Source organism: Nerophis ophidion, linkage group LG11 (assembly GCF_033978795.1).
Source record: "Nerophis ophidion isolate RoL-2023_Sa linkage group LG11, RoL_Noph_v1.0, whole genome shotgun sequence".
Classification (NCBI taxonomy): domain Eukaryota; kingdom Metazoa; phylum Chordata; class Actinopteri; order Syngnathiformes; family Syngnathidae; genus Nerophis; species Nerophis ophidion.
In genome coordinates, this window is record NC_084621.1 from 62,714,100 (window position 1) to 62,740,309 (window position 26,210).

Below are 26,210 nucleotides of genomic sequence, written 5' to 3' on the forward strand. Positions count from 1 at the left end.
ACATTAGGGCACAGCGCTTCTATGCTTCTAGCCAGCGCAGCTATCCCCATGTGACGCTACAAGCCAAACGGATTTGCATTTCTGTTTTGAGCAGTTTCACATTTCAGTGCTTCTAATGGACTTTTTCAACTTTTCAGACCCCATTATGGACTTACTGCCTAGAAAGTAAACTGGAAACTGTAATTTGAAAAGTGTCACTAGTTTTGGTTTATGTCCTGGAAAAGTCATGTGAAATATATTTAGTGGAAGACTGGGATGATGGTATCCCAAATGTTTCCCTTTGCCATCTAAAAATGGCTAACAATTGTATTGTTCTTCTAGAAAACACAGGGCAGGAGGTCTTCTGGCTCGATGGATGGAAAGGGTGCAAGCTGCAGTACGGAACACCCTGAGGAGGAAAGCACTGGGGGATCAGAACGCCGTGTCTCAGCTTGCAAAATGGCTGCTTGTGGAAGCTTTTCAGATTGCAGCGAAACAGATTCTGGTCCTCGGGACAGCAGTAACGATGCCGACAGTGAGGCTTCAGAGGGCGAGTGGACTCCTCACACATCCATCTCCAGCCATGTCCAATCTCACTTGACACCTAATGTCAATCAATCTCCAATATCTGCATTTACCTCATCATCATCATCCTCTTCCAGGCAAGGTGGCGCTGTAGAGCCACTACTCTACACTTTGTCCAAAGTTAGCCTTGGTTTCAGTTCAGGGGACAGCTCACCCACTTTGCAATGTTCTCCAGAGGAGCCTACAGAAAATAGATCACGTGATAATTTCCACCATCAGCATCACCAGACGGCATTCCAAGCTCTGTCCCACAGTTACACGCCCAGCTCCAAGGAGTGCTCCGTTCAGTCCTGCCTTCACCAGTTCACCTCTGTGGAACTACTGATGGGCAACAACAGGTTGCTTTGTGAGAGCTGCACTGAACACAGACAGAAGCTAATGCGAAAGAGCAGGTCCACTGGTGAGCCCCAATCTTTAAATGTGCGATTGTTTAGCTACACAGGATTGTAATAGGGCTGTTTTTAAACACTTTAGTTTGGCATGTTGAATGCAGGCTCAGAGTCCCACATTACTTTTTGTGTTGTAGATAAAAAATTGGAAAAGATCTACACCAGTGCAAGAAAACAAATGCTCATTTCCTCACTTCCTCCTGTCATCACATTGCATCTAAAACGCTTCCATCAGGTTTGTTACATTTAGGTATTACAAGTTTAATGTTTTACAGTTGAATATTTATGTGGGTGTTTTTTTGTCTCAAAGGCAGGGATGAATCTACGAAAAGTAAACCGCCATGTTGACTTCCCTTTGGTGTTGGATCTGGCCCCATTCTGTTCAGCATCATGCAAGGTAACTTCCACTGAACATTAATACCGTTTTTTGTTAATCATTTGTATGTTTATTGAGTTTTCCTTTTCGATCTTTTTTTTGTCAATGACAGAACTTGGCACATGATGAACGTGTCCTTTACAGCTTGTATGGGATTGTGGAACATAGTGGCTCAATGCGTGGCGGTCACTACACTGCATATGTAAAAGTCCGTGCTCCCCAGAGGAAAACCGAACAACATCACAGGAACTTGTCAGGTCAGGGTTCAGCGGTCATTTATCAAACTTGGGGCTTCACGGTGGAAGAGGGGTTAGTGCGTCTGCCTCACAATACGAAGGTCCAGGCTCGGGATCTTTCTGTGTGGAGTTTGCACGTTCCCTCCGGGTACTCCGGCTTCCTCCTACTACCAAAGACATGCACCTGGGGATAGGTTGATTGGCAACACTAAATTGGCCCTAGTGTGTGAATGTGAGTGTGAATGTTGTCTGTCTATCTGTGTTGGCCCTGCGATGAAGTGGCGACTTGTCCAGGGTGTACCCCGCCTTCCGCCCGATTGTAGCTAAGATAGGTGCCAGCGCCCCCCGGGATCCCAAAAGGGAATAAGCGGTAGAAAATGGATGGATGGAGCCTTTTTATTTGTTGATCGGGTATGGCAGCATGCTTGCAGTTGTCTTTGATCTCTCTTCTGTAAAGAGAATGTTTGATGGATGCCTTTGTGCTCTATGGATCCAGATTTTGTTTTAATTTTAAAAATTCAATACACTGTATAGCAGTGATTCTCGCACTGTAGTACAAGTACCACTAGTGAGTGCTCTATCGAGTGGTACGCCAAAAAATCACTTAATTAAATATTATTGTGTAACAGTTTTATTTTTCTATATTCAAACAGTGTTACTTTTCAAACGGTGTGTAATGTTACAATAGACCTGCGAAGTAGAACTTGTTCTTAATGAACTGTATATACTGTATTTCAATGTTGCTCATTATGGTGGTACATTGTGGGTTCTTCCGAGGATGTTGTAGTCGTAATGATTTCTGCAGTCCTTTGAGACATTTGTGATTTGGGGCTATATAAATAAACATTGATTAATTGATTGATTGACTTTGAGAGCCAAGGGTTTTTTGAGGTAGTACTTGGTGAAACAAGTTTGAGAACCACTCTGTCCATCCATCCATCCATCCATCCATCCATCCATTTTCTACCACTTATTCCCTTTGGTGTCGCCGGGGACGCTGGTGCCTATCTCAGCTAAAATCGGGCTGAAGGTGGGGTACACCCTGGACAAGTCTCTACCTTATCGCAGGGCCAAAACAGATAGACAGACAACATTCACACTCACATTCACACACTAGAGCCAATTTAGTGTTGCCAATCAACCTATCCCCAGGTGCATGTCTTTGGAGTTGGGTGGAAGCCTGGAGTACCCAGAGGGAACCCACGCAGTCACAGGGAGAAACTTCCAAACTCCTCACAGAAAGTTCCCGAGCCCGGGATTGAACACAGGTCTACTCAGGACCTTCGTATTGTGAGGCAGACGCACTAACCCCTCTTCCACCATGCTGCCCGCAGAACTACTCTGTATATTCTATTAAAAATCTCCAAGAAGTTGCTTAAACTGAGACAGTTACCATTGCTGCTAATATGATAACAGTACAATGTGTTTTTTTAAGTTACATCAAGATTGTTATGACTTGAAATACCTTTTCTAATTGATAACCTCAATTATGGCTTCAGAACAATGCCAAAATGTTTGCGCAGAAACCACACTCGCATGGACACACTTTGTGCTGTGTCTTTCTGTTTCTCTACTAGCAAAGTGTACCCCCCTTTGGGCACTTTAGGGTGGGAATAAATACACAGCCTCTGCAACTCATCTCCTTTATGATTGGTCAGTTTAAACACCTACTGTCTCCTGGTTAGAGCTAATCCAAGGTAACTTTTACCGTCAAACTGTGTCCCTTTTGAAGAAAAGTAGTCTTTAGAATCTAAAATTTAGACAAACCCCATTCCATTATTCCCTTAGAAAAGGAAAGTGCTTAAAAAATAACACACACATGTTATCACATTGTGAGCGCATCACATTTGCAACTCTGACACTATCACATCAAAGCATTGATAAATGATCTACCTTTTTTAATATAAAGTATGTGTATTAATTCCAAAATTGCTGATAGCTGGGGAGCATGCTGTATATCCAGAACAACATTTTGCTGGTCGAAATACACTATCTATCGCGCGGGGTGCTGGAGCCTATCTCAGCTGCATTCGGGCAGTAGGCGGGGTACACCCTGGACAAGGTGCCACCTCATCGCAGGGCCAACACATAGACAGACAACATTCACGCTCACATTCACACACTATTCTTACCCATGATAATACAGTTAAATTAAAGCAATTTGCTCTTTGCGGATTTTCCATATCGTTTTCTTTCTTTCTTTAGTTTGTTTCGAACATGAACACACTTACAGTATAATACATCGCACAGTTTCTTATAATTTCTGTTTACATCATGTCTGAAAAGGAGTAGGAAGAAGCAAAGCTTATTTAATCCTACTCCTTTCCCACTTCAGAGCGTTTACAAATATATAGAATCATTTACTGACCTTTTTATAATAAAATAACATCTGTGAATTAGTATACACAACAAATTTGTAATATGTAATCAATTAATTCAGTCATTATTAACATACTGAGATGCAGAATATCTTATTTTCAATGAGGTTGAAGGTATTTCTCATAATTCTTCTTCTTTGTACTTTGTAAGCACTATTATTAATTTAAACAACCTCTTAAACTGGATCATATCAGTACAATGTTTAACTTCATTACTTAATCCATTCCATAATTCCACATACTGATATGCTAAAGGTTCTAAGTGTTGTACATGCATACAAATGTTTTAAATTAGATTTTTTTCCACTAAGGTTATATTAGTCCTCTTTAGTTGAAAATAATTGCTGTACATTTGGTAGCATGTTATAATTTGCTTTGTACATCATTTTAGCTGTTTGCAATTTTACCAAAATACCGAACTTTAATATTTTTGACTCAATAAATAAAAGTTTTGTATGTTCTCTTTATCCAACATTATGTATTATTCTAATTTATCTTTTTTGTAACGCGGTTAACAAATGTAGCGCACATTTGTAGTTATTTCCCCATATTTCTGCACAATACCTCAGATATGGTGACACTAGCGAGCAGTAGAGAATATGTAGTGATTTTTGAACCAGGACGTATTTTGCTTTTTTCATTATTGAAATGTTTTTTGCCACCTTATGTTGTATGTTTTGTACATGAGATTTCCAGTTCATTTTATCATCTATTTATACTACCGAAAAAAATGTTTCTTTTACCGTTTCAATATATACTCTGTCTATTTGTTTTGTGTATAATACTCTTTTCTACTGTTACCAAATAGCATTATTTTAGTTTTACTGAGATTCAAAGAGTCTGTTTTTATCAAACCATTTTTTTAATTTGTTCATTTCTTCTGTTATTATTTGTATTATATTTTCCACTCACCACTTTGTTGTATTAACGGTGCATGCGTGTGTTTCAGGTGCCAAGGATTCAAGCAGCAGCTCCCAGGGCCAGTGGTTCTACATCAGTGATACTACAGTCCAGACGGTACCAGAGTCCAGGGTTCTTAATTCTCAGGCATATCTGCTATTCTATGAGGAAATCCTGTAATTGGACTCAATCCCTCTCACAGTAGACAATTGTGTTTGTCCGTCTATTACAATGTGTAAGCATTTGAAAAAAGGGAAATGATTGGACTCTTTATTGAATGACTAATTTGCATATACATTTGTCCATAAATCCCTATACTACATAGATTAACATGTGAAGATGCGGTTTATTTAGGATTAACTTTTCACTTTTATTTTGCTAAAACATGTCTATCTATCATTGCTCTCTTTAAATTACAGTATGCTTATTTTTTTATGCTTGCAGTAACCGTGGTAACACGTCTTATCAGCGTTTTCAGCAATCTTTGAAATCCAGTGATGCTGGTTAGGCTCAGTAAAAGGCAATTGACAATTGATTATTATTACTATCAGTTGGTACTATAGCAATACATGCATAAATACATGGTCAAGTGTAGTGAAAGCCATATTTTGTATGACCCCCGTGAAACATATACGCCAAAATGCAGCATATATAGAATAGGCGTAGTAAAACAGTTAAGTATTGGAAAGTAGTGGTATCTTACTTAATAAGGTATCAATAGGTCACGTTTGCCAAAGATGCAGCTACAGGTCAGGGCTAAAAGTAATGAACAAATCAAACACAAAATTATATATATTTTTTTAGCAGAACTTTTCAATTTTTCTGTTGTATGTATTTTGTTGCGCGCACAATTTACTCCCTTTTTTTTTAATCATCCTTACAAATCACCTTGCCTTTATTGTACAGTATTTAAGTTCTACTGTAAGTAAATCTGTTCATTAAAATTGTCTACTTCGTTACTGTCAGTGAAGTTGGACAAAATAATATAAATTAAAATATAGATCTTAGCTGTAATGTGCATTAGATTACTGCTCTATTGATTTATATTTGCCACGTTTGAATCATCGACATCATTGAATGAGCTCATACAGTATTTCTTTTCTAGATATATATTTTTTTGTTTGTTTGAACATTTGCCAAACCGGAATTGGTTGCCATGTGCAGCCATCAAAAGATGAATATTAGATTAAACATTTTATGTGCCTCCTGTAATCCTAATGAAACGTGTGCATGGTGGAAAGAAAAACATGAACTGCTCTGATTGATATGACATTCATGTACAACATACAGCTTGTACTAATAGTACATGTAAATGTATACTGTATACAAACAAAAGCAATGCAAGGTGATGGTGCTTTAGGCATGCAGGTGTTTTTTTTCCTGTTTAAAGGAGAACTTTTCATCATAAAATGTTGAACTTATTTGCATCAAGCTGTTATGTATCATAAACTAAATAAATCTGACATATGGACAATATATTATTCTCTTAAATGTTTTACCCACTCTTGGGAGAAAAGCCTGAGTTAGAAGCATGATGAAGATCTTTGTTGTTTTCAACTCTGGAGTTGTCATCTTGCGTTCCCTGCGGGATCGTGGCGACAAACGCTCTAAAGTGTCACTGTGTGCGCCACATTGTCGTCGCTGATGTGGCCTGACAGGGGCAAAGCATCACTGCTCCAGAACATGTCGCCAGCTGGTGAAGAGGAGGTGGGTGTGGAATCTGGGAAAAGGCCAACGTCCACAAACATTGCCATGCGCATCTTCTTGTTACTACAAGCTGTGACATACAAGTCATGCTGCTGGAACATAAAAACAGGTTGTCAAGCTGCCACCAACGAATCAGCAAATATTTGCTGAAATTGTCTATTTTTAAAATGGCCTTTGGCTCAGGAACATGCTGCTGATGCATTAGACATGAGTTAATCTCCGCTAACAAAAGACGCCCCTTCGCCCCCCTCAGACTTGCAGACACTTGTAAATAACAAATTTGTCATCAATGTCGACCAGCAGTGTCATTTTTGCTGCTCTCACCACATCATCACTGCTTGACGCCACATCTCACATGCACGCATTAATACAACGTAAACACATCCCTTCGTGTAAAGCTCTACACATTGCCTGAGGCATTGCTTTTCACACATCATAATTACAATGCCACTTAAACGCAGCAGGAAATGTTTTGATATAAAAATAAATGTACATAAATGTCAGACAGGAGCAAAATTTGGAATTTCAATTCAATTTAAATTTCAGCACGTTTTTGCATGTGCCTCACAATACGAAGGTCCTGGGTTCGATCCCCGAGCTCTGGGTTTTTCCTGTGTTGAGTTTGCATGTTCTCCCCGTGACTGCGTGGGTTCCCTTCGGGTACGTTGGCCTCTTCCCACCTCCAAAGACATGCACCTGGGGATAGGTTGATTGGCAACACTAAATTGTACCAAGTGGGTGAATGTTGTCTGTCTGTCTCTGTTGGCCCTGGGATGAGGTGGCGACTTGTCCAGGGTGTACCCCGCCTACTGCCCGAATACAGCTGGGATAGGCTCCAGCACCCCCCGCCACCCGGAAAGGGGGATAGGCTCCAGCACCCCCCGCCACCCGGAAAGGGACAAGCGGTAGAAAATGGATGTATGGATAGCCCAGTGCTTAAGTCACTGCACTGAGTTCTTGTTGCGCAGAGAATAGACTTTACCACAGCTCTGCTTGTGTACAAGTTTCTTCACAGTCTTGTATATCTCTGACATGTGAATCGTATAAAAATCTCAAGCTCTGAAAAGCTCAGGGAATGGTCTCCTGCTGGTGCCCATGCAGAGTCAGGACGAAACATGGCGAGGCTTTGTTTAAGTTTTATGCTATTGAAATCTGTAATAGTCTTCCTGAAGATGTGAGACCAACCTCAAATTTCAACTATCGACACTATTTGGTTTTAATGTGGATTAATACGCCTTCTACCGCCCAAATGCAGCTGAGATAGGCTCCTGCACCCCCTGCAAACCTGATAGAGACAAGCGGTATAAAATGGATGGATTAATAATAGTTTTTGTGAATATTTTATGTTTTATTTTTAATTTGAACTATAATTACTTTTATGATATTTTTATTTATAATTGTGCCTTGTGGGCTTCACGGTGGCAGAGGGGTTAGTGTGTCTGCCTCACAATACGAAGGTCCTGCAGTCCTGGGTTCAAATCCAGGCTCGGGATCTTACTGTGTGGAGTTTGCATGTTCTCCCCGTGAATGCGTGGGTTCCCTCCGGGTACTCCGGCTTCCTCCCACTTCCAAAGACATGCACCTGGGGATAGGTTGATTGGCAACACTAAATTGGCCCTAGTGTGTGAATGTTGTCTGTCTATCTGTGTTGGCCCTGCGATGAGGTGGCGACTTGTCCAGGGTGTACCCTGCCTTCCGCCCGATTGTAGCTGAGATAGGCGCCAGCGCCCCCCGCGACCCTGAAAGGGAATAAGCGGTAGAAAATGGATGGATGGATGGAATTGTGCCTTGTAATTCTATATAAAAAAACACTTTGGATTGCCCTGTGTACGATTTGTACTTGGCTTCTCTTATGCATGATTATGCAATATTCTTTGTGGTTAATCACATCAGTTAATAAAATAAATTTGACAGCCCTACTAAAAATATTTAATCAAAAAAATTCAACATGGCCTCCTATTTTGAATGCGTGGATAAAGTAACATTTGCTGCAATTAAAATACAATACGTACATGAGTTTAAAAAACATCAGTCTATTATACCTATTTCTTCTCTCTGCATGATTAGCATATAGTTCTGAGTAGGGCTGCAACGATTAATCGATAAAAAAAGCTTCAATTGTTGCTTTGATTATTCCTTTGAGGGTAACTAATAAACAATCTGGGCATACGTACCGTACCCTCTCCCCCTAACCCTTATTTTGGGGACGGCGTGGCGAATTTGGTAGAGTGGCTGTGCCAGCAATCTGAGGGTTACTGGTTCAATTCCCACCTTCTACCATCCCAGTCACGTCCGTTGTGTCCTTGGGCAAGACACTTCACCCTTGCTCCTCATGGGTCCTGGTGAGCGCCTTGCATGGCAGATCTCGCCATCAGTGTGTGAATGTGTGTGTGAATGGGCGAATGTGGAAATAGTGTCAAAGCGCTTTGGGCTCCTTAAAAAGGGGTAGAAAAGCGCTATACTAGTAACACCCATTTACCATTTAAGCCCTGTGAATATTAATGTGACCATTGTTACTCTCCAACAATTGTACCTTGATTTAGGTAGATTTGGTTTTCTAACGGGTTAATATATTAAACCGAGGTACGACTGTCTGTATTTAAAACCGCAAAAATGCAGTGAGGTCCTACACTACTAAAAACAACTAAAATTATATATTGTATTGCACAAGTGTCCAAACTTTTTTTCCGCATAGGGTGATGAGAGAGAGGAAGGAGCATGTTGTTGGACTGCTTCTCTGAACTTCAGAATGTCTGCAGTTGCCGAAGATGGCCTGCATTAAACCCCGTATCCTTCCTCCTCTCCACCAACTCCTTCACAGTGATCACACCTGTGAAGTGAAAACTATTTCAGTTGCCTATTTCCTGAAGCTCATCGAGAGAATGCCAAGAGTGTGCAAAAAAGTAATCAGAGCAAAGGGTGGCTATTGTGATGAAACTATAATACAAAAAATGTTTTCAGTTATTTCACCTTTTTTTTGTTAAGTACATAACTTCACGTGTTCATTCATAGTTTTGATGCCTTCAGTGACAATCTACAATGTAAGTAGTAATGAAAATAAAGAACATCCGTTGAAAGAGGTGTGTCCAAACTTTTGACCTGTCCAGTATATATATATATATATATATATATATATATATATATATATATATATATATATATTGTAAATTATGGTGAAAAATAAGTAGTTAGTCAACCATTCAAAGCTCTCACTGATGGAAGGAGGTTTTGGCTCAAAATCTCACGATACATGGCCCCATTCAAAAAGTTATATTTTGGTTTCATCTGACCAGATGACATTCTCCCAATCCTCTGCTGTATCATCCATGTATCCATTTTGGTACAAACTCAACTCGTCGTGTTTGGAGGAAGAAGAATACTGAGTTGCATCCCAAGAACACCAAACCTACTGTGAAGCATGGGGTAGGAAACATCATGCTTTGGGGCTGTTTTTCTGCTAAGGGGACGGGATGATTGGTCTGTGTTAAGGAAAGAATGAATGGGGCCATGTATCGTGAGATTTTGAGCCAAAACCTCCTTCCATCAGTGAGAGCTTTGAATGGTGGACCAAATGTCTATTTTCCACCATAATTTACAAATAAATTCTTTAAAAATCCCACAATGTCAATTCCTGGATTTTTTTTCCACATTCTGTCTCTCACAGTTGAAGTGTACCTATGATGAAAATTACAGACCTCTGTCTTCATTTTAAGTGGGAGAACTTGCACAATTGGTGGCTGACTAAATACTTTTTTGCCCCACTGTATATACATACATATATATATCTATATATATATCTATATATATATATATAGATATATATAGATATATATTCTCCGGATAATCCAATCAAGACATATATATATATATATATATGTCTTGATTGGATTATCCAGAGAATAGTGCTCGATACCGTGGTAGAGCGCAATATGTAGGTCTGGGAAAAATCACAAGACTACTTCATCTCTACAGAACTGTTTCATGAGGGGTTCCCTCAATCATCAGGAGATAGAAAATCTCCTGATCACCCCCTGGGAAGTGAGGGGAGCAGTGGGCAGCAGTGGTGCCGTGCCCGGGAATCATTTATGGTGATATATATATATATATATGTATATATACATATGTTTGTATATATACATATATGTATGTACGAGTGTATATATATATATATATATATATATATATATATATATATGTGTATATATATATATATGTGTATACATGTATATGTGTATATATGTATATATGTATATATATTCATTCAATATTTTAACTTGTTCTCTTTACAATGTGGCTTTAAACCTAATTTATATATATATATATCCATCCATCCATTTCCTACCGCTTATTCCCTTTTTTTGGGGTTGAAGGGCGCTGGCGCTTATCTCAGCTACAATCGGGCGGAAGGCGGGGTACACCCTGGACAAGTCGCCACCTCATCGCAGGGCCAACACAGATAGACAGACCACATTCACACTCACATTCACACACATATATATATATATATATATATATATGCCCGATTGTAGCTGAGATAGGCGCCAGCGCCCCCCGCGACCCCGAAAGGGAATAAGCGGTAGGAAATGGATGGATGGATGGATATGTATATATATATGTGTATATGTATATATATATATATATATGTGTGTGTGTATATATATATATATATATATATATATGTATATATATAAACACACACACATACACACAATTGAATATTTCTTGAGGGACAATAAATACCAAACCACGAACTGCACTCTGCCGTATTAGAACTATGAAAGAATGGTTATTTATGTTATGGTTACAAGTTTGCTCATTTTCTTCACTTTGTCAGCACACTGCACTATAATAGCTGCCAAAAACGGACACGACCGCGTCTTAAAAAAAAAAAAGTCCAGCACGAAGGTACATTTTGAAGCCTCTAACGTGGCTGTGAAATAGCGGACAGGAAGCCGCACAGTCGCTGCTCTTCATCACAGCAGTTCGCTCATGCACGGTCGCCATTTTGGACCTCCAGCGCCTCAGAGAAATTGTCCGGAAAAGGTAACAATGTTTTTCATCCATTCCTCTATCTTACGCTTACTCCGTCGTATCTTGTCCGGGCGGTGTAGAAATGCTCGAATTGCAGGTATTTGCCTAAAAAGACGCGGGGAGGCTCTGCTGGCCTTCATTCTTGGGCTAATCAAGTTAGCTTAATGCTTGAGCTTTCTTAGCTGCCGAACGTATCTTATTTGGGATTGGAGGTTCAAACCGCCTGCTGTGTTAGTTTGTTGTCATTATTGTAGTTACTCTGCATTATATTCTGCGGCAAATATTGTTTAATATGAATTATACACTCGATAAATGTAGCTCGTCAGTTGTTGCTAACATTAGCATGACGCCTGCGCTTGTGGTGTAAATAAACCCGCATTCAAATCAGCTTTAATCTGCGATTCAAACTATTATATCACTCAGACTGCTTTCCTTCCAGATTATATCTCAGAGAGGAATGTGGGACCAGGGAGGTCAACCCTGGCCACAGTGGCCTCTTAGCCAGCAGCAATGGATGCAGTCTTTCCAGCACCAACATGATCCGGGTCAGTAAGCATGTCAGTACCGCCACTAAATACCTGTCTTTTAAATGCTTTGTTTTGATGGTTTTCAACAGGTCAGGTGGACTGGGCTGCACTGGCGCAGGCATGGATAGCGCAGAAGGAATCTACAGGAGCAGATCCCAAAATTGAGCCTAATGGACAGGACATGCCGGGTCTAGAACCACCTACACAGGGCAACCACGGCTCCTTCCAGGGTGAACCTGCTTTTGGCCGAATGTGGCAGCCAGGTACGCATCTACTACAAAAATGGGACCCATTAAAGGGGAACATTATCACAATTTCAGAAGGGTTAAAACTAAAAATCAGTTCCCGGTGGCTTATTTTATTTTTTGAACTTTTTTTCAAACTTTTACCCATCCCGGAATATCCCTTAAAAAAGCTTTAAAGTGCCTGATTTTTGCAATCTGTGAAGCCAACTCCCATTTTCCTGTGACGTCACATAGCGATGCCAATACAAACAAATGGTGGATAGCACAGCAAGATATAGCGACATTAACTTGGATTCAGACTCGGATTTCAGCGGCTTAAGCGATTCAACAGATTACGCATGTATTGAAACGGATGGTTGGAGTATGGAGGCAGATAGCGAAAACGAAATTGAAGAAGAAACTGAAGCTATTGAGCTATTCGGCCATGTTTGCTTTAGCATCGCCAGTAAAATGTGCAGACCAACGATTGGAAGTTTTGCATCTTGTGACACTGGATCAACTTAAATCCATCGATTGGTAAGTGTTTGTTTGGCATTACATGTGGGTGGAGGGAAACGCTGGATGTAAATATAGTTTAAAATGTACATATAGCTAGCTTAAATAGCATGTTAGCATCAATTAGCTGGCAGTCATGCCGCGACCAAATATGTCTGTTTAGCACATAAGTCAACAACATCAACAAAACTCACCTTTGTGATTTAGTTGACTTTATCATTGGAAATGCATCTGCAGGTTATCCATACATCTCTGGGCCATGTCTGCCTTATCACCGCCGGTGAAATGTGCAGACACTAAGGCACATTCAATGGGGGTCTGGCGGCTGATGTCTTTGACTTTATCGTTGGAAATGCATCTGCTTTGAGTGTCGCAGGATATCTACACAATCTTGCCATCTCTGTAGTAGCATAGCTTTCGTCGGTAAAGTGTGCGGAACAAACGACTGACCATTTCGTCTGCTTTCCCCACACCCTCGTATTTTGAACAAATTTCGTCCAATTTCTTGCCACTTTCGCATGTTTGGGCCAGTGGTGCAACTTGAATCCCTCCGTTAGTGTTGTTACACCCTCTGACAACACACCGACGGGGCATGATTTCTCCCAGGTTCCAGAAAATAGTCGAAAAAACGGAAAATAACAGACCTGAGACGCGGTGTTTGAGAAAATGAAAATGGCGGCTTTACTAGGTGACGTCACGTTCTGACATCATCGCTCCGAGAGTGTTAAATAGGCGTATAATTCGCCAAAATTGACCCATTTAGAGTTCAGAAATCGGTTAAAAAAATATATGGTCTTTTCTGCAACATCAAGGTATATATATAGGTTTGGTGATAATGTTCCCCTTTAAAAGCCTACTGCAGTGTTTTTCAACCTTTTTTTGAGCCAAGGCACATTTTTTTGTTGGAAAAATTCCGGAGGCACACCACCAGCATAAATCATGAAAAAAAAAAATGAAACTTAGTTGACAGTAAAAAAAATCATTGTAGCAATTAATGGATATGAATTCAAACCATAACCAAGCATGCATCACTATACCTCTTGTCTCTGAGTAGGTGTACTGTCACATCACGCCGTGACTTATTTTGAGTTTTTTGCTGTTTTCCTGTGTGTCGTGTTTTAGTTCTTGTCTTGCGCTCCTATTTTGGTGGCTTTTTCTCTATTTTTGGTATTTTCCTGTAGCAGTTTCATGTCTTCCTTTGAGCGATATTTCCCGCATCTACTTGGTTTTAGGAATCAAGAATATTTCAGTTGTTTTTATCCTTCTTTGTGGGGACATTGTTGATTTTCATGTCATGTTCAGATGTACTTTGTGGACGCCGTCTTTGCTCCACAGTAAGTCTTTGCTGTCGTCCAGCATTCTGTTTTTGTTTACTTTGTAGCTAGTTCAGTTTTAGTTTCGTTCCGCCTTACTTTCCCTAAGCTTCAATGCCTTTTCTTAGGGGCACTCACCTTTTGTTTATTTTTGGTTTAAGCATTAGATATCTTTTTTACCTGCACGCTGCCTCCCGCTGTTTCCCACATCTACAAAGCTATTAACTACCGCCTGCCACCTACTGATATGGAAGAATATTACATGGTTACTCTGCCGAGCTCTAGACAGCACCGACACTTAACAACAACAACATATCATTTGAAGACTATAATTACTGGTTTGCAAAAAAATATCTTTAACCCGAATAGGTGAAACTTTATAATCTCCCACGGCACACCAGACTATCTCACGGCACACACGGCCTACTGAAATGAGATTTTCTTATTTAAACGGGGATAGCAGGTCCATTCTATGTGTCATACTTGATCATTTCGCGATATTGCCATATTTTTGCTGAAAGGATTTAGTAGAGAACATCGAGGATAAAGTTCGCTAACATTTGGTCGCTAATAAAAAAGCCTTGCCTGTACCGGAAGTAGAAGCCGATGTGTGCGTGACGTCACCGGTGCGAGGGTTCCTCACATCCGCACATTGTATACAATCATGGACAGCAACAGCGCGAGCGATTCTGACCGAGTATGCGACAATTTCCCCATTAATAGGGGCGAGGATGAAAGATTTGTGAATGAGGATACTGAGAGTGAAGGACTAGAAGGAAAAAAATAAAAATACGAGTGCAGTGGGAGCGATTCAGATGTTATTAGACACATTTACTAGGATAATTCTGGAAAATCCCTTATATAATTATTGTGTTACTAGTGTTTTAGTGAGATTATGAAGTCATACCTGAAAGTCGGAGGGGTGTGGTCACCGCCAGTGTCTCTGATGGAAGCCATGGAGGAGCCAAGAAAGTCGCAGCTGCCTCTTTGACAGCTGCAGGAAGAACGACACAAGCTCCGCGCATGTTTACGGTAAGCGCCAACTTATTAACACAATTTTCTCACCGAAATCTGCCGGTTGACATGTGGTAGAGAAACACCTTCGCTTGACTGCTCTGTTCCATATTAAAGCTTCACAACAAACAAAGAAACACCAGCTTTGTTTGTGTTGCTACAGCCGGCCGTAATACACCGCTTTCCACATAATGTATTATTCTTTGTAGTATCCATTATTAATTGAACAAATTGCAAAAGATTCAGCAACACAGATGTCCACAATACTGTGTAATTATGCGATTAAATCGGACGACTTTTAGCCGTGAGTGGTGCTGGGATAAAATGTCCGCTACAACCAATAACGTCACTAGCACGCGTCAATATAAGCGCCATCCTTCCGCGACGTTTTCAACAGGACACTTTGCCGGGAAATTTAAAATTGCAATTTAGTAAACTAAACCGGCCGTATTGGCAATAGCATGTGTTGCAATGTTAAGATTTCATCATTGATATATAAACTATCAGACTGCGTGGTCGGTAGTAGTGGGTTTCAGTAGGCCTTTAACTCCCTGCTCGGTTGGTAGAGTGGCCATGCCAGCAACTTGAGGGTTGCAGGTTCGATTCCCGCTTCCGCCATCCTAGTCACTGCCGTTGTGTCCTTGGGCAAGACACTTTACCCACCTGCTCCCAGTGCCACCCACACCGGTTTAAATGTAACTTAGATATTGGGTTTCACTATGTAAAGCGCTTTGAGTCACTAGAGAAAAGTGCTATATAAATATAATTCACTTCACTAATTCACTTGGCACTCAGCTTCATGGGTTAGAATTGTGGGTTGAAGGCCTACTAAAACCCACTACTACCGACCACGCAGTCTGATAGTTTATATATCAATGATGAAATCTTAACATTGCAACACATGCCAATACGGCCTTTTTAGTTTACTAAATTGCAATTTTAAATTTCGCGTGAAGTATCCTGTTAAAAACGTCGGTATGATGACGCTTATGATGACTCGTGCGCGTTTGATTGATTGATTGATTGATGATTCATACTTTTATTAGTAGATTGCATAGTTCAGTACATATTCCGTACAATTGACCACTAAATGGTAACACCCAAATAAGTTTTCAACTTGTTTAAGTCGGGGTCCATTTTAATCAATTCATGGTAAGTGACGTCACGGAATGTAGCGGACATTTTGTTCCAGCCAGATCCCAGCTATAAGTCGTCTGCTTTAATCTCATAATTACACAGTATTCTGGACATCTGTGTTGCTGAACACATTTTCAAATTGTTCAATTTATAATGAAGACGTCAGAGAAGACAGATGTCGGTGGGAAGCGGTGTATTGTGGCTGCCTTTAGCAACACAAACACAGCCGGTGTTTCGTTTTTTACATTCCGGAAGGTGAAGCTTTACTATTGAACAGAGCGGTCAAGCGAACATGGTTCCCTACCACATGTCAACCGTCAGGTTTCGTTGAGAAAATTGTGGTAATAAGTCTGCTCTAACCGTAGACATGAGTGGAGCTTGCGTCGTTCCTCGTGCACCTGTTAAAGAGGCAGCTGCTACTCTCTTGCCTCCTCCGACCGGTTGCCCCCCGAACGTGGGATGCTTCCACCGTGGAGGAGGGGAATAAAAAGCTCAGCCCGGCCCAACCGGCTGCCTTCGCTTCGCCTCGTCGAGAAAACGTGGCTTTCCTCAGAGACACTGGGGAACATTAAATTGAAAATTAATAAAAAAAAAAAAAAAAATTAATTAGTTCTGCTCAACGATTTGGTTCTTTATCGGGTTGTGTCATCAATTCTAATTTGGGGAAATAAGAGAACTAACAGATGGTTTAGCATCAGTGCTGTTTAGTTTATAGGTAACATGATCTTACAAAGCCAACAATGAGGTGTTAAGTGGGACACATCAAAAAAAAAAAAAAAACTTAAAAAAAATTAAAAAAACATTATACAAAATATATATTCTCCTGTAGAATTTTACAAACTAAAATACACGTGGAAATTACACAAGAACGTAACATTCAGTCACATTTTCAAAACCTTTAGGAATGTTTGTCATCTCCTTAGAAAATGTATTGGAATTACAATTACAATATCGTGCACTGTTTGTTTAGATTTACAAGGTGAAACAAATATGACATCAGCTCATAACATGCTACTGAAGATATTGCAATCCTTCTTTTGATATAATTTTGACAATTATGGCTTACAGTTTATACATTTCCATGGTATTAATGACTTACTGATCTAATCTTAATGTACTTGTTTTAAAGGGGAACAGCACTTTTTTAGAATTTTTGCCTATCGTTTACAACCATTATTCTCCCTGCCCACTGGGTGTGAGTTTTCCTTGCCCTTATGTGGGTTCTTCCGAGGATGTCGTAGTCTTAATGGCTTGTACAGTCCTTTAAGGACATTTGTGATTTAGGGCTATATAAATAAACATTGATTGATTGCTTGATTATGAGAGACATGGCGATAATAGATTTTTATTAAATTTTTTTGTATTCTAAATATTAAATACATGCAATCAAAAGTCTGCTTTCAATGGAGACTATTGGAGCCGCTCTATTCCACCTGTAACGCCCTTTAAAAAAAACATCCAAACACCTCTATTGGGGTTTTATATACATGATTAAAGTGTATATGTTGTTTAGTAATGGGCACATTTATAACAAAATTGATAATTCATATATATTTTTTAATGCTAAAAATTATTTTAATTACATGATGACATCCCATTGACCACGCCCCACCGCCACTTGTACATTGCAAGCTGGGGGAAACCCTTGTAACAGTTAATAAATCGAAACTTTGTTCTTTTCGATTTAACTGATTAATTTTGCAATCCTAAACAAAACAAAGACAAATCTATTTGTGTTACATTATGCTGTTTTGCCCTATTTTTGTTTATTAAGTAATTTTGTTATCAACAGAATGGGGAATGCATAGCCGGCCGCCATCGCGGCCTCCTCCCCCTCCTCCACCACCCCCGGAACAAACCTGGATCCCACCTGGTTCAGCGCCGATGGATGTGGTGAACCCCAGTGAAGATAGCAACAGCCAGGACAGCGGAGAGTTCAACTCTGAAGCGCATCGTGGGGTTTTCTCCCAGAACAGCCATGGGTATGGGGCACAGCCCGACAGCTACGACATGGCCCCCATGGCCATAAACCAGTTTGATTATCAGGTATGCAGATGATACAGTAAAGAGTGTTAAAGCATTTGGGTTTTCCATAGAAACTTTACCGGGTCCCATCATCTAAGTGTATCAGTCAATGCCTTCTTGAGGCGGTTCAGAGGCATCTATTGACATTTTGAGGATCCAGCATGGATTGGTATTGTTTTTTTTGTTGTTTTTAATTTAATTTACATTTTTAAACCAAAAACAAAACCAGCCTATGCATTAATAATTTTGGCTGTTGCGTTTTAACGAGAAGACTATAGCAATCTAGAATTCAGCAAGCCGTGGTGTCATTTTATATTAGCTTCATCTCACTTTAATTGTGTACTGTCTTTTAACAGCATGGACTACATGGAGCTGATTCATCCTTTGCCCCGCCGCCCTCCGGCTTTCATTCACCCTACTGGCAGGGACCGCCTCAGAACAGACGGGAAGCCCGACCGCCAGGTTTTAGGGAAAGAACCAGATCCCCCATCCGGCTTCCCATTAAACAAGAAGCGACAGCACCACTTGGTAAGGAGAACACAAAGTTTCCTGAAAATAGTTTTAAGGATTTTTTAAATGTAATTTTTTTTTTTAATTACCTATTGATTATTCATTGTGCAAGTCTAAATATATACGTTAAATAGGGATAGGCAATACGTTGTGAAATGTATATCGATATATGTATTGCAAACTCTTGTAATGATAATCAATTATTTGATATCATCCATCCATTTATACATTTTTCTACCGCTTATTCCCTTCGGGGGTGCTGGAGCCTATCTCAGCTACAAAAAAAATCATAATTGGACCATTTCAAAATGGGTTACAAAAGTTCCTAATTTAGCTGCTGACGTATTTGGTACATATTGGGTCATTTCCGAGTGTATTATTTTCCCTTAACTATTATCATTATGGTACTTGCTAATTTACTGTTCAGAGCTGGTTACTCTCTCTTGTAACATGGTTATCTCTACACTTCTCTTAAAATGTACTAAACACTTATGTTGTTTCAATACATCTACATTAGTTTTGGGGAATACTAAAAATGTGCGTATTGTATTAGTCACAGGAGCAGTATTGGTCATATCGATGCTCATACTAAAAATGTTCAGGATTAAGTTATTACATTTTTGATAACTGTAATCTGACAAAAACACAGGGTGACAGTGTAACAATATTAAGTTTTTTTTTTTATTTTTTTTATTATTTCCTTATTCCCTTTTAATACATACGGAATTCATACAAGTCAATTGTGCAAAACAAAAGCAAAAACTACTATTAGCTATTTTTTCCAGAGTTTTTAAACTAACGATCAACAAAACGTGTGGTCATAAAATATTGATATTATTACTGTGGTAATATGCTGAATTTATACTTAGTGTTGTTACTGTTGATATTTGTATCGATTCACCCACCTCTGTTGAGCTGTAGCTTAGCGGTTAGCTTCGGGTTTTTTTTTTTGTGTCCTTTGTGTTTAGTGTTGCATGTTTTAGCAATTTTTTTTGTCCTCTGGTGATAATGATGCTTATTAGAAATGTAGTTTATTTGCCGCCTTGCAGGTTGGGATTAATCATTTAAAAGCTGCACTGTGTAGGGACGTTATCTGCTCTCAAGGATGCTATGATGTGTTAAGAAGGATGCAGATGTTCACAGGTTGCTGTCAAAGAAAATGTGTATAATATGTGATGTATTGTATTGAAACTTAATACATGTTCAAAATAAAATTAACCTAAATTTGCAGGAGACAGCTAAATAATGACATTATGTCTCATCAGGAAATAAGGATTGTATCTGTGACCAAATGTATATAATTTATCTTGTGTAACATTTAAATCACACAACCCTATTGGACAAACTGTCAGTCATTGAAACCTGCAAAGATGCGATCATGGTATTCAAGTAATATTATGTGTAACACTCATTTTCAGACGCGTTGAAAAGGCGCACACTTCCTGCATGGATACGAGAGGGACTAGAAAAGAGGGACAGGGAAATGCAGAAGAAACTTGAGCAAGAGCGAATGGAGAAGGAGCGTGCAGAAATTTCAGATGATTACAAAGAGCACAAGGTTGATGATGGTGAAGGGCCACATATGCCGCGCAAAAGTAAATTTGTAAGTGTTTTTATTTCATAACAAATTTTAAAAAATGATCTTGCAAAAACATTTGTTTTTGTAATGTGCTGAAGGATTTCTGAGGTAATGAACTGGTCAAAGATTGTTTGTATGTCTTGTCTTTTACAGGACAGTGATGATGAAGACAATATTTATGAAGAAAAGTCTTCCGTAGAAAAAGAGTTTTATGTCCGGAGTCCATCGCCTACAGCAGAAGAAAGCGAGCCTGAAATGACTGACGAAGAAAAAGAATTCCAGCTGGTCTGTCTAACAATACAAATATTCTTAAAGTAGTGTGACTGTGACTGACCGACGTTCTTTTATTCTTTAGATGATCATCACAAAAACTCTTCTCACAGAGATCCTTTTGGAAGTGACCAATGAAGAAATCCTGCATGTGGCAAAAGAAGTCCACCGCAAAGCAACGCGAGGTCTGCTCTTGTCTTGTCCAGCAAATACATCATTGATTTTCACGCACACAGTTCAGTCTGAAGTGTATTTTAAGTGCACAATAACTAGAACTTATAAAAAAAAGCTATCATTTGCTTTTAGAAACCATTCTCTGCTAATGCATCGAGAAATGAGCCTTTGAAACTTGCACTGACCCATAACCCTTAAGGTCCTGCTGCCCAGCAGCTACCGATGTGATGCACTAGTACAGAGTGGTTCCTTCTCTCCTCTCCGACTTTTTGACTTGAAGTGTCTGAAAGAAGTTTAACTCTCTCTCTTGTCTCCATTTTTTATGTTATATTTTTATCCTGTTACCAGTGGCAGCTGGTGTGAATAGTGAAGCTTTATCTGTGATCCCCGTCCCTTCTCTAGCGACTCTTGCCTTTGAGAGAATGGATGTATGTGTTTTAACATGTTGTTCCTGTTGTTGATGTGAATCAAAGCTCCTGCAAAACAGCTGGCACAGTCAAGTGCACTGGCTTCTCTGACTGGTCTCAGTGAGTATCCATTTTTTTACAGTGGGTGGGAGGGCAGGAACATTTCATTATCTTATTCTAAAATGACTGGGCTTACAGGGTTGTGGGAGGGCGGGGGTTGTTTGGGGGAAGGGGTGTCCAAGATAACAACCAACTATCCGAAGTTTTGGCTTTTTATTATTAGAAGCATGCTGTATAAAATTAGATAAGATTTTAAGCCGTTGTATTGAATGCTCTGAGGTCTTCTATTGTGAAATGTAGAAAACAAAGTTGTGAAGAATTTAGTGCTGTTCAGTGAGACATTGATTTGTGTTTTTATGCTGAACATTTGACAACTTATCATTTTCCAACACTCAAAAACATGGGGTTTCTATTGTGGCAGGCGGGTTGGGCGACTACGGTTCGGAGGAGAGTGCGGATGAGGACGACCATAGTGCCCGAGGGTCTGAATCGTCTGACACAGATGAGGAGGAGTTGCGCCATCGTATCCGGGAGAAACTGGATGCCTTCCACCGCAAAGAGCGAGAAATTCAACTGCACCAAGAAAAACTTGCACACGAAGCTCAGCTTGCACGTGGTAAGATGTTGAAATGTTGTCGGTGAATGTTTAATTTCTTATGACTTTTAGTTACACATTAGGAGGGATTCACCAAAATTAACATTTGTGTCCGAAACCAGAGGCTAAAAACCGAAATGCCAAAATAAATTGTAATGGCAATCATTACTATTGCCATTGCATTTTCAGTTATGCCTTGTTTATTGCAGTTAATTGGTAGGATGTAGGAATTCATAACAGAGATGTACGTTTAGGTTTTTTATTAGAATCACCGGTGCTACTAAATTTTTGCAGAACATGAAAATTTAGGAGCAATATGAAATGTCTTAAATATCACTATTTTATTATTAACACTCAAACAACATACATGTAAACACAATGCCACCATAAAGCCTCCTGCAACGCTCAAACATCGCTAAACTGTGCTAGCGCTGTCGGCAAGACTAGGGTATGGCTGGGTGAAATGGATCAAAAATCTATTGAAGTAAATAAATATCTCCACCATGCCTTCATTATACATTTTCAGGACTAATGTGGATCCCAAATACACAAAAACTGGTATTATCAAGTAAGAACAGTTAGTTTAGCGTGATAGGATCTAAACTTAAGAGGTGTTTTGAGATATGAACAAAGAGATAGCCCTAAAATATAATTTAAGAAAAGTCAAATATAATCTCCAATCTTCTTCTAAAAATGTAACTATGCTCAATTCTTTAGATAACAAAAAAAATAAATGTGATAAAGTGCCCTGATTTAAGAGGACATGTTTAAAGGTCAGAAGCAACATGAAAACAATAAACCTTTAATAATGGTGTTTTTAGAGGTAAACATTACTATAGGACATACAGATTTTAGCCAGGAACACCAACCTGCCAACTGCCTCATAATGCTGTGAGTCAGGCCTTGTTCTGAAAATTACTTTTAAGTATTTAGTTATAGTTACTCATTACTCTACCCCAAAAGTAATTGAATTACTGATGGAATGAATGACTCTTTATTTAATGTAATTAGTTACTGGGGAAAGTAATTAATGCATTACTTAAAAAATAATTCAAGTATCTAGCAGAAAGCAGTTGAGGAGTTTCATAGAAAGTTTGTGTGTGTACGCACACGCGCTTTTAAAAGGCGGTGCCTGTTGCCTAGTGACGTCAGTGAGTCCACGCTCATTATGAGTCCCACAGGCATTTTAGCTTGAGCTCATTTTGTTAGCTTAGCAGGCTAGCAGCAGCAGTTTGTCAGCTGTGACAGCAGCTCTTTTGAATATTTCACTGGTTTTAGTTACCTCTGTTTAATAAATCGATTTAATGTGCTTCCATGACTGTATGTTCTTGTCAACAAACGGGGTATTGTTTGGGTCTTTTTAATCTTTGATTTATTAAATATTTTCTCCGACCTCCGTAGTTACTAGAGCGCAGGGCAGTTTGTGTCAAGTTTTAAGGTGGTGAAAAAAACGTCTTTTACTAACCGAAAATATTCATCATTGGTCCCCTTTTAAAGAGCAGCAGCCGCCACTACCCTCCTAATATTTATATACTGCACGTTTTGTATATCACTGCCCGCTGGTCTTTCTTGTATATTTTGAAATACAAACATTGAAAAGGCAATATTGGGCCATTACAGACATATTCATTCGATGGCCAAAATGTTGGCGCATCACTACAACTTGTTTTAAATTGTCATATCTACTCATAATGGACTTTTATTTTCTGTGTTTCTGCAGATGAGATGTTGAGGGAACGATTAAGCAGAGAAAGGGGTGAATATGAAGAGATCCACTCAGAGAATTCTCACAAAGAGGAAATAAAAGAGAGGGAGGTGGAGCCCTTAGTAGAGAGACGTAGGTCCCGTGGTGAGTTGGAGAGTAGTGAGGGCAGAAATTCAGGCAGAGGGAAAGAGAGATCGAGCCGAGGTGGCAGCAATTCCCCAGCCAACGGTCACAGCAGCAGCTCTCACTCTTCCTCCAGCCACAGCAGTAGTCGGTCATCCTCTTCATCCTCAACGTCATCTTCTCGTAGTTCTACTCGATCCTCTTCCCCCCGCAGGAAGAGGAGGCGTAGCCGCAGCCATAGTTCTCATAGACGTCGCAGTGAAAAGATCCGGGACAGGAGGAGAAGCAGCACAGAGCAAAGAACCGGGAACCGTAAGAAAGACCGTAGCGATTCCAGAGAACGAAGGAGTCGCCGTAGTAGGTCCAGATCAAGAGATCGAGACCGCGGCAGGGCTCGGGCGAGAGACAGCCGCAGTCGCAGCAGGGACAGGGGGAAGGATAAGGAGAGGAAAAGAAGCAGGGAGCGCAGAGAGAGTAGCCATAGCAGCAAACACAAACAGAAAGCTTCCAGCAAAGACCGAGAGAGGAAGCGAGATCGATGCCGTAGCCATGAGAAAGACAGGAAAAGGAAGGATATGGATAGGGAGAGAGATTCTGAAAGAAGGCGAGACAAAGCAAGGACTAAAGAAAAAAGCAACTCTTTAGTTAAAGAGGAAAATGGCAAGTCCAAGAAACAGAAAGAGGAGGACTCTCATACAGACTCTCAGAGTGACAGGCAGTCTCGGCATGATGGCAAATCCAGCAAAAAAGGCTCGGCCAAAACTTGCAAGAAACACTCAGACTCGGATTCGAGTAGATCCCCTTCCCCTGAAGTTAGTAAGGAAAAGAAATATAAGAAATCCAAACGTAGTCGCTCAAGGTCAACGGAAAAATCTCACAAGTCTGGTAAGAAGGCAAGCCGCAAACACAAGTCTAAGTCGCGATCAAGGTAGTATTCCTTTTTTTTTTCTCTCCTATTCCCATTCTATGTTGTCATTGTTTGTCATTGTGATTTATCCTCAGTCATCTTAACCAATTTTGTAATACATTAAAATATTAATTACTGCGAAATTGTTTTGGAAATGACCTACCATGTGTAGATTTAATTCCTGTGAGACTTACAGCCATGAAACAGTGCTCACACCTTGTCTGCAGTCAGTTAAATTATAAATTAATATATGGTTCCTTTACAGGTTGGACTCCTAAGTACGTCTTTGTAAATTGTGTGTATTTGAGACTGTATGTGGGGGAACAGCTGATATGTTTCTCTACTTTTTGCACTCTGGATTGTGTCTGATTGGTGCATCTATTAACTTGTTTCATGCATCTTTTCCAGGTCAACTTCCCCCTCTCATCGTAGCAGACGCTGAGGCTGCTTTCCCATCGCTAAATTCCAAGAGTTTAAGTGGCTTGTCTCATTATAGAGGCAACTATGTAGGTGATCATCCCCCTTACATCTCTTTCCCCTTTGTAAATATGTTCTTTTTTTAAGTGTCTGAAGCTAACAGGACATTATGAATGGTTTGCAATCTTTATGTATGTTGAGTAGTGATGAATAAGCCTCGGTCAACACTAAGAACTGAAGTTGTATGGTTTTAAATCTTAACAGAATTCACAGTCCCACAACAAACATTATTGTAAGCTGTCCAATAAAAACTTCAACCCTGTGTTGCTTTATTGGTACCTCATTATAATAGTAATGCTACAGTTGACTTTTCTTAGCACCAAATTAAGTGCAAATGCTACAAATAATTATACATTAATACTTTAAAGCCTGATAACTGTTGCAGGTTACTGTTTGCATTTGTTCTGACTGTATAGGCCTTAAACTTACTATACATAATTATGCATTTTAGAGACCTTGTGCCCTCTTTAATTTATTGGGTTTCCATTTACACAATACAGCATATATTAGTAAACAGGCTGTATAATAAATGATAAATGGGTTGTACTTGTATAGCGCTTTTCTACCTTCAAGGTACTCAAAGCGCTTTGACACTACTTCCACATTTACCCATTCACACACACATTCACACACTGATGGAGGGAGCTGCCATGCAAGGCGCCAACCAGCACCCACCAGGAGCAAGGGTGAAGTGTCTTGCTCAGGACACAACGGACGTGACGAGGTTGGTTCTAGGTGGGATTTGAACCAGTGACCCTCGGATTGCGCACGGCCACGGCCACTCTTCCACTGCGCCACGCCGTCCTTGGTTTCCTTAAATTCTTGATGTGGGCAAAGTGGCTAATTTTAATGAAAGTAAATGGTCAACATTTTAATTGGAACATTAACGTGTAAAATTTTGCAATATGATTTGAAACGTTTGTGATGCAAACGTTGATTCCCTTTGCTGGATACATGTGAACGCCGTTATCTCCAAGCAGTGACTTGCAACGACACATCCACTGTTCTATAGTGTTGTTTTTGCAACATCCATTTATCATATATATACCACCTGTCATAAATAAAA

At 39.8% G+C, this 26,210-nt stretch overlaps 2 protein-coding genes across 4 annotated transcripts in view; both read left to right on the plus strand.

Annotated features, from left to right (window-relative positions):
• The window catches only part of usp45 (ubiquitin specific peptidase 45), a 53,550-nt gene extending 47,231 nt beyond the window's left edge, over positions 1–6,319 (plus strand). Inside the window, exons 14-18 of the mRNA XM_061916433.1 lie at positions 322–964; positions 1,091–1,188; positions 1,264–1,350; positions 1,442–1,586; positions 4,893–6,319. Coding sequence (XP_061772417.1) covers positions 322–964; positions 1,091–1,188; positions 1,264–1,350; positions 1,442–1,586; positions 4,893–5,023 — 1,104 coding nt within the window. The 3' untranslated portion in view covers positions 5,024–6,319. The remainder of the gene's footprint in view (positions 1–321; positions 965–1,090; positions 1,189–1,263; positions 1,351–1,441; positions 1,587–4,892) is intronic.
• A 5,113-nt stretch (positions 6,320–11,432) lies between these two features.
• Positions 11,433–25,406, plus strand: pnisr (PNN-interacting serine/arginine-rich protein). Of its 3 annotated transcripts, XM_061916434.1 has the most exons (12): positions 11,433–11,593; positions 12,021–12,126; positions 12,198–12,371; positions 18,105–18,358; positions 18,694–18,865; positions 20,266–20,450; positions 20,580–20,711; positions 20,782–20,881; positions 21,344–21,397; positions 21,759–21,953; positions 23,653–24,688; positions 25,076–25,406. In XM_061916434.1, the coding sequence occupies exons 1-12, from the start codon at positions 11,540–11,542 to the stop codon at positions 25,107–25,109; spliced, it is 2,496 nt and encodes an 831-aa protein (XP_061772418.1). In that variant the 5' UTR covers positions 11,433–11,539; the 3' UTR covers positions 25,110–25,406. The 3 variants fall into 3 exon arrangements, with proteins under 3 accessions (XP_061772418.1, XP_061772419.1, XP_061772420.1); XM_061916435.1 differs by lacking the exon at positions 21,344–21,397; XM_061916436.1 differs by lacking the exons at positions 20,580–20,711; positions 20,782–20,881; positions 21,344–21,397; ... (1 more) ...; positions 23,653–24,688; positions 25,076–25,406 and having other exon boundaries at positions 18,105–18,294; positions 20,266–20,412.
• Positions 25,407–26,210: the final 804 nt, after the last annotated feature.

Coding starts and splice junctions, on each gene's coding strand:
- pnisr (XM_061916434.1), top strand. CDS start 11,540: ATGCACGGTCGCCATTTTGGACCTCCAGCGCCTCAGAGAAATTGTCCG. Junction 12,127..12,197: donor CCAGCACCAACATGATCCGG/GTCAGTAAGCAT, acceptor GGTTTTCAACAG/GTCAGGTGGACTGGGCTGCA. Junction 20,451..20,579: donor TGCCGCGCAAAAGTAAATTT/GTAAGTGTTTTT, acceptor TGTCTTTTACAG/GACAGTGATGATGAAGACAA.